The following is a 15,310-nucleotide window of genomic DNA, read 5'->3' as shown; positions in this document are numbered from 1 at the left end:
GCCCTTTCAGAGATTTAATACTACAGTTCCCAGAATTCCCCCACTATTGGCCAACATGGCCGAGGCTTCTGGCAGCCGAAGTCCAAAACCTCTTAAAGGGCACACTTTGGGGAACCACTGCTTTAGTCATAGTAGGCCTACATATTTTGCTATGTCTTCCAAGCCTTGGTCCCCTGGATGTTTTCGACTTCAGCTCCCAGCATTCCTAAATGTTGAGTAGGCGAGCTGGGGGCTTTTGGGAGCTGAAGCCCCAAAACCTTGGAGGACCAAAGTTTGGGAAACAGTGTGTGATACATATAACATAAATCCCCAAAAATGTGCTCTTTAAGGGATTTGGGACTCCAGCTCCCAGAATTCCAAGCTATTGACCAACATGGCTGAGGCATCTGGGAGCTGGAGTCCAAAATTCTCTTAAAGGGCATCGTTTGGGGACAAGAATGTAAAGTGCCATAAACACTGGATTTCTATCCCTGTGGAGGCCTGGTCAGCCTCCATATTATGATATTATTATATATTATAATGTCTATTAATATAACAATAATGCAATATAATATATTATTATTATAATCCTTGGCTGTGAGGAGCTTTGGTTACCATGGTGACGTATCCCTTTAAGAGCGCAGCGAAAGAGGGGAGGGGAAGGGGGCGGGGCTTCAGGAGAGGTAAGGGCCGGCGAGGCGCGCGGAGTGAAGTGTCTCGAAACCCCGCCCCCTCCCAGGCCGAGTATCCAATGACAAAGCACTAGGGGTGCGCATGCGCGATAAGTGCGGAGTTGAGATTTAGAGTCAGTTTGCAGGCTGCGCGTGTCGAGGCGGCCGCACGGGGGAGCTGTGCGTGCGGCAGTCATATGACTGGGCGGTGCGAGGGCTTTCATGAGGCGCGCCTCAGTTGCCACAATTCAAGGCTGCCTGAGTTCAGAGAGAAAGAGAGAGAGCGCCTCGTTCTCCTTCGCGCTTCTATGCTTTGCTAAGCATGGCCCCGACTCTGCTCCAGAAGCTCTTCAACAAAAGGGGCGTCGTCGTCGTCCCGCCTTCTTCTTCTTCCTCTTCAGCCCCCCGGGAATGCTCTGCCTTCAGGTGAGGAAAGGGAGTGTTGCGAAAGGCGTGCTGCTCCTCCTCCTGTAGGGATGCATCCGCACTGCAGAGGTATTCCACTTCGATAGCGCTTTAACCGCCCTGGCTCAATGCTGTGGGCTTCTGGGATTTGTAGGTCTGTGGGGCACTTCTCTTGTCGGACAGCTTTGGTAGTCGTTTGCCACAGCAAACTACAGATCCCAGGATTCTGTAGCATGGAGCCACGGTGTCAAAATGGATTGTGTTTCTAAAGGAGGCAGACTTAGGTTTCTCTCTCAGAGAAGTCTGGTACACCAACAAACTATAGATCCCAAGGTTCCATAACATGGAGCCATGGTGTCAAAATGGATTGTGTTTCTGAAGTACTAGCATGGAGCCATGGCACTTATATTCATCTCAAACTGGATTATTCCTGCAGTGCAGGTAGACCTTAGGCATCCAATCTGTGATGGCATTGACAGACCAGTCAGTTGGCACCAACGCTCCATTTAAGCATTCTTGAACCTTAAAACCTCAGCGCTGGAATCCTGGGATCTGTAGTTTTACAAAGGTCTGTTGCCTTCTCTGCCAAAGAGTGCTTCACAAAACTACAAACCCCAGGATTCTGTATGGTGGAGCCATGCCAGTTTAAAGTGGTGTCAAGCTGCATTATCTGTATTTCTAATCCCTCTAAGGTCCAAAACACACTGCAAAAATAATCCAGTATGAGCCCACTTTAACTTCCCTGGATCAATTTCAGGGAATTCTGGGAACTGTAGTTTTGTGAGACATTTAGCCTTCTCTGTCAGAGAGCCCTGGTGCCACAATAAACTACAATTCTCATTATGGCCTAGCATTGAGCCAAGGCAGTTAAAGCGGTCTCAAACTGGTCAGTGTAGCTATGATGGGAACCAGAAGTCAACAACAATTCTTAATGGAAGAATTGGGATGTGATGGACTGTAGTACTAGAAACAGTTTTAGCATTACAGTTCCACTTCCACCGTCATGGAAATATGCTGTAGTTTAGTGAGGTGTTAGAGCTGTCTGAGAATTCAAAGGGTCTCTGCCTAAACTGCAGATCCCAGGATTCCATGGGACGGAACCAAGGCAGTGAATGCCGAATCGTAATGCTATAATCGTGTGGCGTGAAAGGGCGACTGATTCAAAGCGCCCCTCCGATTGGACTTTGAAACATGGTGCAAGACCATGTGAAAACATGTATGCTTCTCCACGCTCTTTGGAAACCACATGGCTTAAAAATTAATACACTCTTGTTCCCTGCAGAATATGTCTTTCTATAGTCTACAGATTTGTGTACCGGATTGTGATTGCCTTGTGATATGTACAAACAAACCCTTAATCCCAGCCCAAATATCTCCAAGGAGTGTGATGCCAGCTAGTGCTTTCTGGAACAAGAATGCTGGCCGTAGCATATATAGCATATAGCCAGAATATGCTCCCTCCCAAGTACCATATATATTCGACTGTAAGTCGACCTCATGTGTAAGTCGAGGGCAGGTTTTGGGGCCAAAATTTATGAATTTTGATATGACTCATGGATAAGTCCAGAGTAAAACTTAGGGGCATTTAACAAAGGATCCAAATGATAAAGCAAAGGAAAACAATGTCAAAGAACTTAAAAAATTCCAGCAGACATAACTATGTTTAAAGGCTGGATAGAGGGAGATTGATGCTGCCAGGACAAATTATACTCTTTCGTTTCACCAGGGGATGGTTCCCTTTTTCAAAAATGAGAGTTAAAGTACAGTACTTACATTGACCTGTGGATAAACTCAGGTTTTTAGGTCAATTTTTTGATCTAAATTTCTAGACTTATACATGAGTATATACAGCACACATCTTGAAAAGTGCAGCTGTGCCAGTTTCCCCCCCCCCCCCAATAGATCCCAGAAATCAAAAGGTAACCATATCAATCATAAGGGGAAAAGATCCCCAATTTAATTTCATACAGTAACACCCATCACTCCAACTGGCCATGTCAATGGGGCATGGGTTGAATTCCAGTCCAGTATATCTGAAGAGGCAGTGGGTTGTTGAAGGCTGCCATACAAGACTGTATTAACAACCATGTGTTTTTGAGCTGTCACTTCTTGTGTGGGGTAGTTCCTTGTTACTTATATCAGGAATGAACAGAAAGCAAAAGGGCTTCACCATCCCAGGATAACTGCTGTCATCTGGACACTGCAACGGTTCTTTCAAATCCAGGGCCACATCTTGCTTCTAGAGTTACCCAAATATGTACGTTTTGAATACTTTTGTATGAATAAAATTTAACGTTACTTGGACATAATGTGAAAATATTGTCATTTTATTGCCTTGATTGCTTTTTAAACTGTAGGTTTGAATTTATTAAGAAAAGGCGTCCAAAGAGAAAATCATTCTTCTCCACTGAACTGTTAGATGAAAGACTAGAGATCTCTCCTCCCTCTGCAGCAACTGGTTTTAAGCAGGGTTGGCTGGTATAAACCAGGTTGGCTTAAAATATGGTTTAAACCAAATAACTTTTTTTAAAAACCCGACCTGTCCTTTTTTAAAAAATTGATTATTCTTCCTATTTCAAAAGAAGTCTGGCAATTGTTACTATTTTCAAACCCTCTTACTAGAACATGAGTGACTGGTGGAATTTAAACATTTAACTTTAACAGTTTGTTGACAGCGTAAAGTCAAAGGCTTTCATGGCCGGCATCCATAGCTTTTTGTGGGTTTTGGGGGCTATGAGGCCATGTTCTAGAAGAATTTATTCCTGACGTTTCGCCAGCATCTGTGGCTGGCATTTTCAGAGAAATTGTACTCTGCAGTTTATTGACAGTTGTTCATTATTAGACCAATATCTGGTGCCAGTTGCTTCTTTTTAACCACTTTATTTTATAGTGCAAGAAATGCCATTCAGAAACACATCCTTCAATTAACATACGGTCAATTAAAACAACTTGCTTTAAAAGAGTACTTTTAAAGGAACAGTTATTATTTAAGCCAGTGGCTATAACATCAAAACCTAATTTTGCTGCTTAATTTTCTGATTTAATTATATACACATAAATGCCAAACAAACAAAAACACAAAAAAAAAACCCAACAAACAAAACCTAGTTTAAACCTAAAAAAACTCCCAGAGGTTTAAAAAAACCAATAACTTTTCCCCCTAACCCTTGTTTTAAAGTTTAGGTATAAAACAAAATAATGTAGCTATCTCAGACTGTAGAGTCCAACTGCCTTTTATAATTGCTATTTCTTTTTCCCAGTATTTGCTGAATAATCAGATAATTCCAAAATTGGTCATTTCATAATCTGTCCACTTGCATTGTCAGGGAATTGTGGTTAAGGCCACAGTGATGAAGTCACATCTGTAGACAACACACTTTCACATGACATCCCATTCTATTCATTGTGGCTGGCCAGATCTTGTGACCGGATCCTTTGCTTGTTCCTAACCTTTTGAAATGATGAATATGCTGTGAGAGAGAGGGAAAAAGAGGAATGTGAATTTGGGCTAGCTCTTTTCTTCCCTTTCTCTTCTCCTGCTTGGAAAATTAGTCTCTTGCTTTCTTTCTGCTTATATGTACTTTTCAGTTAAATAGTTGTCGAAGCAGTTTACCAAAACAGTTTAAAAATTACAGAACACTATCTATTGTTTCAGTATTAATTCCTCTTCTTCAGTAGCCTCCATTGGAATGAGAAGATGCTTGCAGCATTCAAGGGGTCCCTGCTCTCCTCGCTACTCCTGAACTTGAGGAAAATGAAGTCTACATATATTTACCTCTTTTCTTGGTTCTGATACTCATTTTTGAGGATTCTTAAGGTTATATCCTATTTTTCAGCTTCAGTTAGGGGATCCATAGGGCAGCCTGGGCAGCCTGCACTCTATTGTCTTCATTTTATAGAAATACGGGATTGGTTTCCTTTTTAATGCATCTAAATAACAAAAAGGGAAGACCTTTTGATGGATTCACAATCCTACCAGTGCTGCCGGTTGTGGTAGTGGTTGTGCTATACAACAGTCAATTTGAAGTTCACAGAGGGTACAGAGAATCCCTAATTTAAGGGGCATATTGTAAGCTTGGTTTTAGTTTATGATGTCTAGCCTCTTTTCTTGTGATACTTCCACAGAGGTTAGCAAGTTGGAAAGCAGGAAAAGCAGAGCATCTCTGCAATTTTGTGGCAGTATAAAAGGACTGTGTTTGCACCACAAGCAGGTTGTGGTGAGCTGAGCATTCTTCAGGTTGTCAGATGTCTGCTGAACACGTTGTTTATAAATGCCAAAATAGTCCTTTAGTCTTCAGTTTGCCATTTCAGATTTTGATCATTATTCTTTGACATTTGCTTCTGAAATGTAACTATGTTTAGAATTTTCTTGCACATGATTAAAATGAAATGTCTTTCAGTATCCAGGAGACCAACTGCCAGGCAAAGAAACTGCACATTATTTTGTAGTGGTAGAGGTAGTCTCTGTGCTGTCCTTGCTTTCTGCGATATTGGTGCTGACCAAATTTTATGACATGAGAGTGACCTCATATATCTTGGGTAAGGCTAGTATAGCCTAGCCTTAAAAACCACAGGAGTTGTATGGGTGAATCACCGAGATGTATGTGCCAAGAAGGCATTTGAAGGACGGTGAAACAATGAGAAGTTTTGCTAATCATCATTGCCATGCTGTATAAAATCACAGATTCCAATATTGGAGAATTCCAGTATTTTGCAACTCATTTTGTGTCCTCTCAGTACCATCTAAACATCCACTATACAAATAAAAGGACTTAATTCTGAAAATTTGGGATTATTTTTCCTTGCTCTTAGAATCTTTATCAGGCCTGGTTGTGGCAAGTTTTAATTCTTGTCATAAAGAGCTAGATTCTGCAGTCAGTATAATACATTGCCAGCATATTTTTGAACCAGTTGTTCTTTTTCTGAGGAGCGAACATACTCATGTGGATTCCTTCGTTTCTTTCTAAACAGCAAGACGATCATGCAACCAGCCTAAATTGAGAAAATGCAGAATTTATGTTTTGATTTGGATAATTCAGCCCTTGTTAATTATGTTGTGAGATAAAAGATGACAGGTATGTAGGGAAATGATGGCCCTACATGCTGATCCATATGTGAATATCTGTTTCTCCAGTTTCTGCACTTTCACCACTGTTGCCTTTTTTCAAGACTTTTTTATAGCCATAAGATATAGGCGATAGTCTGTAAACAACCCTCACTTTTATATTCTGGGTATAATCATACTCCTTCTCAGGGAGCACTCCAAACATATGTCTCCTTCGATGAGAATGAGTGCAGACCCGTGTTAGCTCATCTACATAGCATATGGTAGGTCCAGGTGCAATACACAGTAGCTCCAGGAATGGCTTTGAAAGCATCCCATCAGAGATTCTGGAAAGAGAACACCCATCATGGCCTGCCTGATAGCCCTGGCAATTGTGAAAGTGGTGAGACAATGATCATATAAGAAACTTTAACAGTTTTCTGTGAGTTTGATCCATCCCAAACGTAGTTGTGCTTAGAGGAGACCCACTGAAATAAAGGAACAAGTTTGGACCCCACTGATTTCAGTGAGATATTCTCTAAGCAGGACTGAATGCTCTTCCACATGAGAGTGGTCTGAACTATTTGGAAGTGTTTTCTTCCATTTAATGTTTCCTTTTGTCATGACCCCTTCCAAGTGTATCTACGTTTATTTTCTTCTTGGTTTTGTAAAAACCTTTTAATGTTTTCCCAGGCACTTTTGTTCATAGTTAATCCTTCCCTTAATCAAAAATATGCCAATTCTTGAATACTTTCACCCTCTGTAAATAAGTATACACATACACTTCCAGCTTTAAAATCTCTGCCCTGTCCACCTTTAGTTTGGTGCATATGAACAATTACCAGGGTTTGTGTCCTCTCTTTTTCTTGGTCCCCTTTTCAATTTTAAAGAGATGGTTAATGAGATGTCTAAAATGTTTGGAGTAAAATCTTGGAATTGCCCCAAAAGATGAAAGCTGGACCAAAACTAACAAAATGAATTTAAACAGGGAGAAATTTACTGTGCTTGGGCAGTAAAAATGAAATGCACTGATATAGGATGGTTGACACTTGGCTTGATGGCACTACATGTGAAAGGGATCTAGGAGTCTTCGTGGCCCACAGGCTGAACATGAGTCTGCAGTGTGATGCAGCAGCTATGAAAGCCAATGCAATTCTAGGCTGCATCAATAGGTGTATAGTGACTAGATTGAGGGATGTAATAGTACCACTCTATTCTGCTTTGGTCAGACCTCCAGTTCTGGGCACTACAAAAAGGATGTTGACAAGCTGAAGTGTTGCAGAGGATGACAGTCAAAATGGTGAAAGGTACAGAAGCCATGCCTTATGAGGAGTGGCTTGGCAAGCTGGGTATGTTTAGCCTGGAGAAGAGACAGTTAAGAGGTGATATGATGTCCACGTTTAAATATTTGAAAGGATTTCATATTAAAGATGGTGCAAACTTATTTTCTGCTGCTCCAGACATTAGGACCCAGAGCAATGGATTCAAACTACAGGAAAAGAGATTCCACCTCAACATTAGGAGGAACCTCCTGATAGTAAGAGCTGTTCAATAGTGGAACATGCTCCATTGGAGTGTGATGGATTCTCCTTCATTGGAGGTTCTTAAACAGAAGCTGGATGGTCAATCGTCAGGAGTGCTTTGATTGTGTATTCCTGCATGGCAGGTGTGGGATTTGATGGCCCTTGCCTCTTCCAACTCTGTGATTCTATGACTCTGGACATTCCCCTTTTCAGTTCTTCACTTTTTGCTGGGGGGAGGGAAGTCTGCCCAGAGAGAAAGGTGGGGAGCAGAGTGGATCATTTTCAAAAGGTGTTTTTACACTTTTTCCATTAGATCTGGGAGTAGAAAATTGAATGTGTCATACAGTTGGGAGCTAATCTTAATAAAATATTTATAGTTGTATCTTTTCTTTATTTAAATTATCCCATAATGGAAATGTTCTATGTAGTCTTCCTATCAACCACATGACATAGTAGACTGAGAATGTTGGACTACAACTCAGCAGACCAGGGTTTGATTCCCTGCTCCTCCATGAAATCCACTAGGTGACCTTGGGACAAGTCACATACAGTACTCTCGGCCTTAGGGGAAAGGCAAACTTCTTCTGAATACATCTTGTCAACAAAACCCCATGAAAGGTTTGCCTTAGGGTTGCCTTAAGTCGGAAACTATTTGAAGGCACAGAACACACACACACAGTCTTCCTATATCTGTAACAGTAAATAAGAGTGACATATGCAATACTTTGCTGAAATGAATTCTTCAGCAAAAGACTATGTAGGGAAGCTGTATCTTAGTCAGCTTTAAAAATGATGAACTACAGCTTGAAATACTTCAGACTATCCATTTGCAACTAATGCCTGTTACAGACTGCCAAAATAAAGCTGCTTCGGGTCTCTTTGGAGGTATGCTATTTAAATGATGCATGGGTCCTAAGAGTCCGGAGGTCACGCCAAAGCCACACTCCATTCTTAAGCACTGGAGTGCAGCTTTGGTGCAGCTTCCGGATTTTTAGGATGCATGCATCATTTAAACAGCATACCTCCAAAGAGACCCGAAGCAGCTTTATTTTGGCAGTCTGTAACAAGCCTGAGAGATGCTTTATTGCTGCTGTGCAGGGTCTCTAGCCAGTAACAAAAATGTTGGCTGTCATGAATGAGCTCATTCACTTGGCAGTATGTTGTAAGGCATTCCTTCTGGCGTTGTTGCAATGATTAGAGACTACCAGTGTGAAATGAAAAAATGTGAGAACATTTTATGACGTGTTTGGCAACTTTCCACTGCCAGTGAAAGTAAAGACAGTGGCAAGCTTTGCCGAGCTATGGCAGTGATGCCATGAATGCCCAGGAGCAACACTGAATGGATGATACTGAAGATTCTTTACTTTTGTTACTATCATAAAGTATATATTCCGTTCCTTGCTTTGTTATAGCCAAAATAAATTTGAAAAGAAGGTAAATAATGCAATGACTGGATTCATGATTCTGGCAGATGGGTTGGGTCATCACAAAAATTACATAAGTCATCCAGAGAAGGAATGAAGGGAGTAAGCCTTGCATTTATTATTGAATATTGAGAGCCAGCGTTCTGTAGTGGTTTATATGTTGTATTGTGACTCTAGAGAGCAGGCTCCAAATCCCTGCTCAGCCATGGATACCCACCTGGTGACCTTGGGCAAGTCACACTCTCTTAGCCTCAGAAGCAAACCTCCGACGCAAGACTGCTCTGATGAAACTTGCCAAGGAAGCCCTGTGATAGGGTTGCCATATGTTGGAAATGACTTGAAGGCACACAACAACAATACATTAATAGTATTGTACTAGACTCTTTTCAACTGTTGACCTATGTTTTGATTCAAATTAAACTGATTCTTTAGATAGAATGTGAACAAGTAGAGCATATTTTAGGGCCTAATGATTCCCAAATGATTTCTCCTGGTTGTACTGCTAGATTGGGCTCTGCTGCTGAAAACATGTTTTGCAACAGATTAGTTGTCAGGTGCAAATCTGCACATCAGGTGTTGGAAGTACATTCGTCCCTCCACATTCACTGGGGTTAGAGCTGCAGTAAATGTGAGAAGTCACAAATAACAAAAACACTATGTTTTACCTCAGAGAACACCTCTCTAAGAATCCTAAGTCCTCCAGTGCAACTCTGTGATCAACATCCACCAGACATTGACCATAGAATTGTGCTGGAGGAGCTACAAATGCCTAGAGGAGTGTTCTCTCTTGGAATCTCTAGATTCTTCAGTGCGACTTTTGATTAAAGTTGAGCATAGAGTTGCGGTGGAGGACATAGATATTGCTAGAGAGGACATATTAATAAAATCCATGAATAATTAATCCGCAAAACCTGCAAATGTGTGTGTGGGGAGGGACGACGAGTGTACATAGTTAGAAATAACATACTACTGGTAATTATCTCCCTTTACCAGTGGCTAAGGTGTAACTACATTATGATTGTGATTTAACAGAGGATAATTTTACTCCTTTTGCAATATAAATGTAACTTCAAAAAGTCAGTTTTATAGTTTCACCAGGGTATGGTCTCACTAAATTGCTCAGGTCCAGGCTATTTGGCAAACTATGGGGCTGTGCAGACCGCCCCTGAAGGGGTGGCCTGCAGCTGCCTCCATCTTCCCCAGATCGGGGTCATGGCAACCACACACCTAAGCAGCCTATAACATGTGGAATTTATCAACCTTAGTGTAAGCAGTATGTAACATTTGGAATTTATCAACCTTAGTTCCCAAACAATTTATAGGAGAGTTCCTTTACTTTTTCTTAATGCTTGTGTGTATCAGTTAGATCTTTCTTCCTGGCTTTTGTTTTTTAATTAAAGAACCCAGTGTCAAATCATACTTTTGTAAACACTACTCTCCAAGTTTAGGAAACAGTTTGCCATACAGCAGTGACATCACTAGGTTTGGTGTCACCTGGTGCAGTAACTCATGGTGTTAACCCCCAATGACCTCCTCCCATACCACACCATACAAAATCCTTAGTAATTTTTTTTGTACTAATGTTACTCATAAATCATAATTCCTGTATTTTACTGAATGTAATGGTAATAGTTGAGACATAAACGACTAGCAAAATTAAAATTATACCTGTAAATTACAATACCATACACACAGCCTAAATTCATTGACATGTACACAGTTTTGTGTGGTTAAAGTGAAAATTGGTATGATGTGATTTTTAATAATAGCTTTAAATTAATTTTTAAAAAAACACCTGGGGTCTCTCTTTTCTCCTCCCACTGAGCCTCACCACACTCACACCATCTCTTCTGCTGAGCTCCAGTGTTTTAAAGGGACACAGGGAAACTCCACAGCCCATTTCTGCTAAAAAGGAAATGTGTGGGAAGCAGTGGTATCACTCCCATCTTAGAGTGTCATCTGGTACAGCCCGCATCCCCCTGTTGACGCCCCAGCATTCAATATGATGGACAGTTTTATAATAAGAAAGGAGGCTGCTGATTAGGGAAACACAATCGTAGGCACTTGTGAGTAGATGTAACCACTTGCTGGATTGGTGCATATGTCTTATGTTTCTTCTAGAAATGGAATGAAGAGAAAAACTGCAACACTTAATGGAATATTTTGTCAATTAAGCCTTTGAGCTAAATGGGATGTGTGTGTGTGTGTGAGAGAGAGAGATTATTTTGAAAGCATTCTGTCTTTTTTAGAAACAATATTGACTATTTTTTGATTGTATCACTCATTCCAGAAATTGAAGCATTTATCCAGTACACTTATTATTTACATGCTGGCAAGTGATTGGGTTGGAGTAAAATAATTCTGTATATTACTTCTCATCAGCCAAAAGCTGTACTTGGAAGTCAACTTGTCATCTTTTAAGAGAAGAAATATCAGGCACAATATGAGCTGTCTGCAGGAGGTAGAGTGGTACAAACAGTAGATGATACAGACTGCATGTTTCATATACTTTTAGACCGTAACTGGAATTCTCTATTCAGTATACTGGTGAACTGAGAAGATAAAATACAAAACAACAATGAAAACAATGTGACACCACATAGTAAAATTCTCAGCAATCAAACTACAGTAAAATGGGAAGTTGCTAAAGCATAGATTCTCAAAATGGTGGGCCTAGCCAATCATAACATATCTGAAGGCAAACTGGTTAAGCTAAAGGCAAAGTAGCATGATGACCAAGAACCTAAGCGGAAGACTGAGACGAGGTCAGAGTTCCAGAAGAATTAAGATAATGAGGAAATATTTGAGATACAGTTGACTCCTGAATGCCAAATCGTGTCCTCCACCCCCTCATAAAGTGCAACAAAATACCCATTTCACAGAACTGAGGGAACATCAGAGAAATACACAGCGCATACAGTATCCAGGCAAGCCAAAAAAACACAAATAGATATACATATAATGCCACAAAAGTACAGGTAAAACACACACCTTCCATCCCACTATCCCCTCTGCCCACCCCCTCGGCTCCTTAACACCCCCCAAATTTAATTCTTTTTTTTTTTCCTGGGTGGCTGGGCAAATTTCTAAATGAAGTTCTGCAGCTGCCTGTAATTTTTTCAAAAATACCTAAGGATAGCTATGGGGTCTAGACACATTTTGAAAATAAAGCGGGTTCTGCTGGCTATAGTATGCCAAACTTCTGATTTTTTTAAAGTGAAGTTGAAAATCAGGAGATGAAGCCTGAGGGACACCAAGAAAGGTATGTACAGGAACAGTGTGGGCCCAGAAATATTCAAGCTTTTGTATTCAGTTTGTGTGCTTCCAGACAGGGAGGGACCCTAATATAGCCAATTAAAAGGCATTATACACCTATACCACTTTTCTTCCTTAATGGTTTTTCCCCCCTGTTGGGAGAAAGGAAAGGGAAAACAGTGATAAAACTTCAGAAGTCTGCAAAGAGAAGATTCTGTTGGCTGGATGCTATCATAAAATTTGGTGTTTGGTGCAGGAAGATTCCACAATAACAGCTTCAATGTGGGAGTGCTCTGAGCAGGCTAGAATCAATTGTTGGCAATCTAATGGTCCTAAGAGGAGGGGCACTTAGAAGCCTAACCATTCCAAGTTGGGTCCTCTTACCAATTCGCTTCCGGTCCCAATACAAAGTGTTGGTTATTACCTTTAAAGCCCTAAATGGCTTGGGCCCTGGTTACTTGAGGGAACGCCTCTTCCTGCATAATCCACCCCGCGCACTCAGAACAACAGGAAAATTATTACTCGAACACCCCAAGGTGAGACTGGCGTCTACCCATCAAAGAGCTTATACAGCAATAGCGCCCACTCTCTGGAATGCTCTTCCGGAAGAGATCCGCCTTAGTGGATCAGTGGAAGCCTTTAAAAAGGCATTAAAAACCTACCTCTTCCTACAAGCTTATCCTCCCAACTCCTTGTAGTGAAAGTACTCCCCAACTGTCTACGCTTTGTATATATTCTCTGATTTTTAATGTTGTATAATCACGTTGTTTTTAGATAATTGGATTCAATTGGATTGTTATATTGTAATATTATTTTTAACTGCTTTTATATTGTATCATGACATTTGGTCATAATTTTATCTGTTGTACACCACTTTGATCGCCAGGAAAAGCGGTATATGAATAAACTATTTATTTATTTATTTATTTTACATCCATCTTTTGAAAAGCATAAACCTGCAGATGTGGTATTTTAACAAGAAACTTGATATGAAAGCAGGTTCCTGTGGCTGTCAGAAGTGTGATGACTCAAGGTCATTCCATTCTTCTACATTTCTCAAACATATTTTCCTTCTAAACTATACAAAAGCCAGATGTAGTTATACGCTTGCTTTAACAGGAAAACTGTGCTTTGTAAAATATATATACCCATAATAACTAATGTGATGTAAGTCTTTTGTGCAGCTGTTTCTTTAAACGTCTTGAAGGAAGCAGTCCTCTGCTGCATACTGCTTTTGTATTTTTACACTGAAAGAGACTCACTATCACATAATTGCCATCTTGTATACCAGGTGCAACAACACTGAAGATGTATTTATTTATTTATGTTCCACATCTTTCCATTATGACAGTGCTTTCTTTTAAATTCTCTTTAGCCAAATTGTGGGGGGATATTTTATTTTTCTGTAACCTGAATACTGCCTTTCCCGTTGGGTCATGACAAGTTACACACAACCTGCAGTTTTCACACCCACCAACCTTGGGGTTGGAAACCACAGATCTTTGGATTTGTTTAGCATGATGTCTGCACCTAGTAGCAGCCTGTTGACTTGTCTGTTCCCTGAGAGTAACAAGGTCAGTTGTTTATTTAGCTTGGGGTGGGAGACAGCATGGTGTAGTGGTCTGAGCATTGACTGTGATTCTGGAGACCAATTTTGAAATCCTGGCTCAGCCATGAAAAGTGTGACCTTGGGCAAGTCACACTCTCAGCATCAGAGGATGGCAGTGCCAAACCTCCTCTGAAGAAACTTACCAAGAAAGCCCCATGATAGGGTTGCCTTAGGTTTGCCATAAGTTGGAAGTGACTTGAAGGCACTAAACAACAACAAACCAGTGTGATGTAGTGGTTTGAATGTTGGACCTAGGACTCAGAAACCAGCCTTCAAAGTTCGGTTCAGCCATGGAAATCCAGCAAGTGACCTTGAACAAGTTGCTTTCTCTTATCATCCTCAGACAAAGACAATGGCAAACCTCCTCTGAACAAATTTTACCAAGAAAACCCCATGATAGGTTCATGTTAGATTTGCCGTAAGTCATAAATAACGCAAAGGCTCACCATCACAGCAAGGTAAACTCTAGAAGCTCTGGGTGCTGTACTATTCTTTCAGATCTAAAGGCTTCTACTCCCCATTCTCTATTTTTCTCTGCTAAGAAATGCTCCTCACATTCTCTTGAGGGTGCAGGGGTTAAGTTTGCTACTATGTGTAAAGACATTTTCAGTTAGGTCTTGGTTTATTATCCTTTGGACCTAAATGTGCCTTTCTACACATGTAAGTCCATTTTATTCTTATAGAATGGCTTTAAAAAATTTGCACTGGAGCATTGTGCAAGAAAAGTGAAACTGAATTCAAACATCTACTTTTGTAAGAGGCCACCCAACCTCTTGCTCAGTCAAAATCACGAGAGTTGCTGTGGAACCTACTTATTATCGCATGTCATGAGTTCTTATACCATCTCTTGTGCAAGTGTTTGCAGAACAATACTAACAGCAATTTTCCTACTACTGACAATTTTGTACTGAACCTTTTCAGATATCCTGCTTCTGGAATTTATTACCACTTTGCTATAATGAAGATTAAAGCCATAAAAGTATCTTTAACAACACTGAAGTTGTTCTATGAAGGAACAGTTGTATTCTTAAGGTGAATTTTACAATTCATCAGTATTATGCCACTTAAGGATCAAATAACTTACGTTGCAGTGCTGGTACTGTCATGTTGAGGACTGCAACAAGTTCAAATTAAAACATCTTTATCTCAACAAAACAAAATATTAAAAAGGAGTTTTTCCATTGTAACAAGCAAGTCAAACTGTATAAGTGTTAAAAAGTGGGTACACTAATCTGATTTCAGCATTATAAGCAATCTCATACCTTGGCCAGTGACTTTAGGAAACAATGTAGCTCAAGCCATTTCTGGACAGTAATTTATCATTTCTCTCATCTGAGACAGGATTTCCGAGCATTCATTGTTAGTTCGATATGAAAACAGAAGTACAAAGTGTTTTTAAT

General features: G+C 40.5%; 1 protein-coding gene across 4 annotated transcripts in view; it reads left to right on the top strand.

Moving 5' to 3' along the window:
- The first annotated feature begins 826 nt into the window (after window positions 1-826).
- Window positions 827-15,310, top strand: part of FNIP2 (folliculin interacting protein 2) — a 68,471-nt gene continuing 53,987 nt past the window's right edge. Inside the window, exon 1 of one of the 4 annotated variants that reach the window (XM_089525598.1) lies at window positions 827-1,076. In XM_089525598.1, the coding sequence (XP_089381724.1) occupies window positions 973-1,076 (104 nt within the window). In that variant the 5' untranslated portion in view covers window positions 827-972. The remainder of the gene's footprint in view (window positions 1,077-15,310) is intronic. The other 3 variants (XM_089525596.1, XM_089525595.1, XM_089525597.1) reach the window with 3 other exon arrangements.

The sequence above is a fragment of the Sceloporus occidentalis genome, unplaced genomic scaffold (genome assembly GCF_023333645.1).
Source record: "Sceloporus occidentalis isolate IW3139 unplaced genomic scaffold, rSceOcc1.0.p SCAF_5, whole genome shotgun sequence".
Lineage (NCBI taxonomy): Eukaryota > Metazoa > Chordata > Lepidosauria > Squamata > Phrynosomatidae > Sceloporus > Sceloporus occidentalis.
The sequence above is the reverse complement of the archived record's forward strand: the minus strand, read 5'-3'. Positions and strand labels throughout refer to the sequence as shown.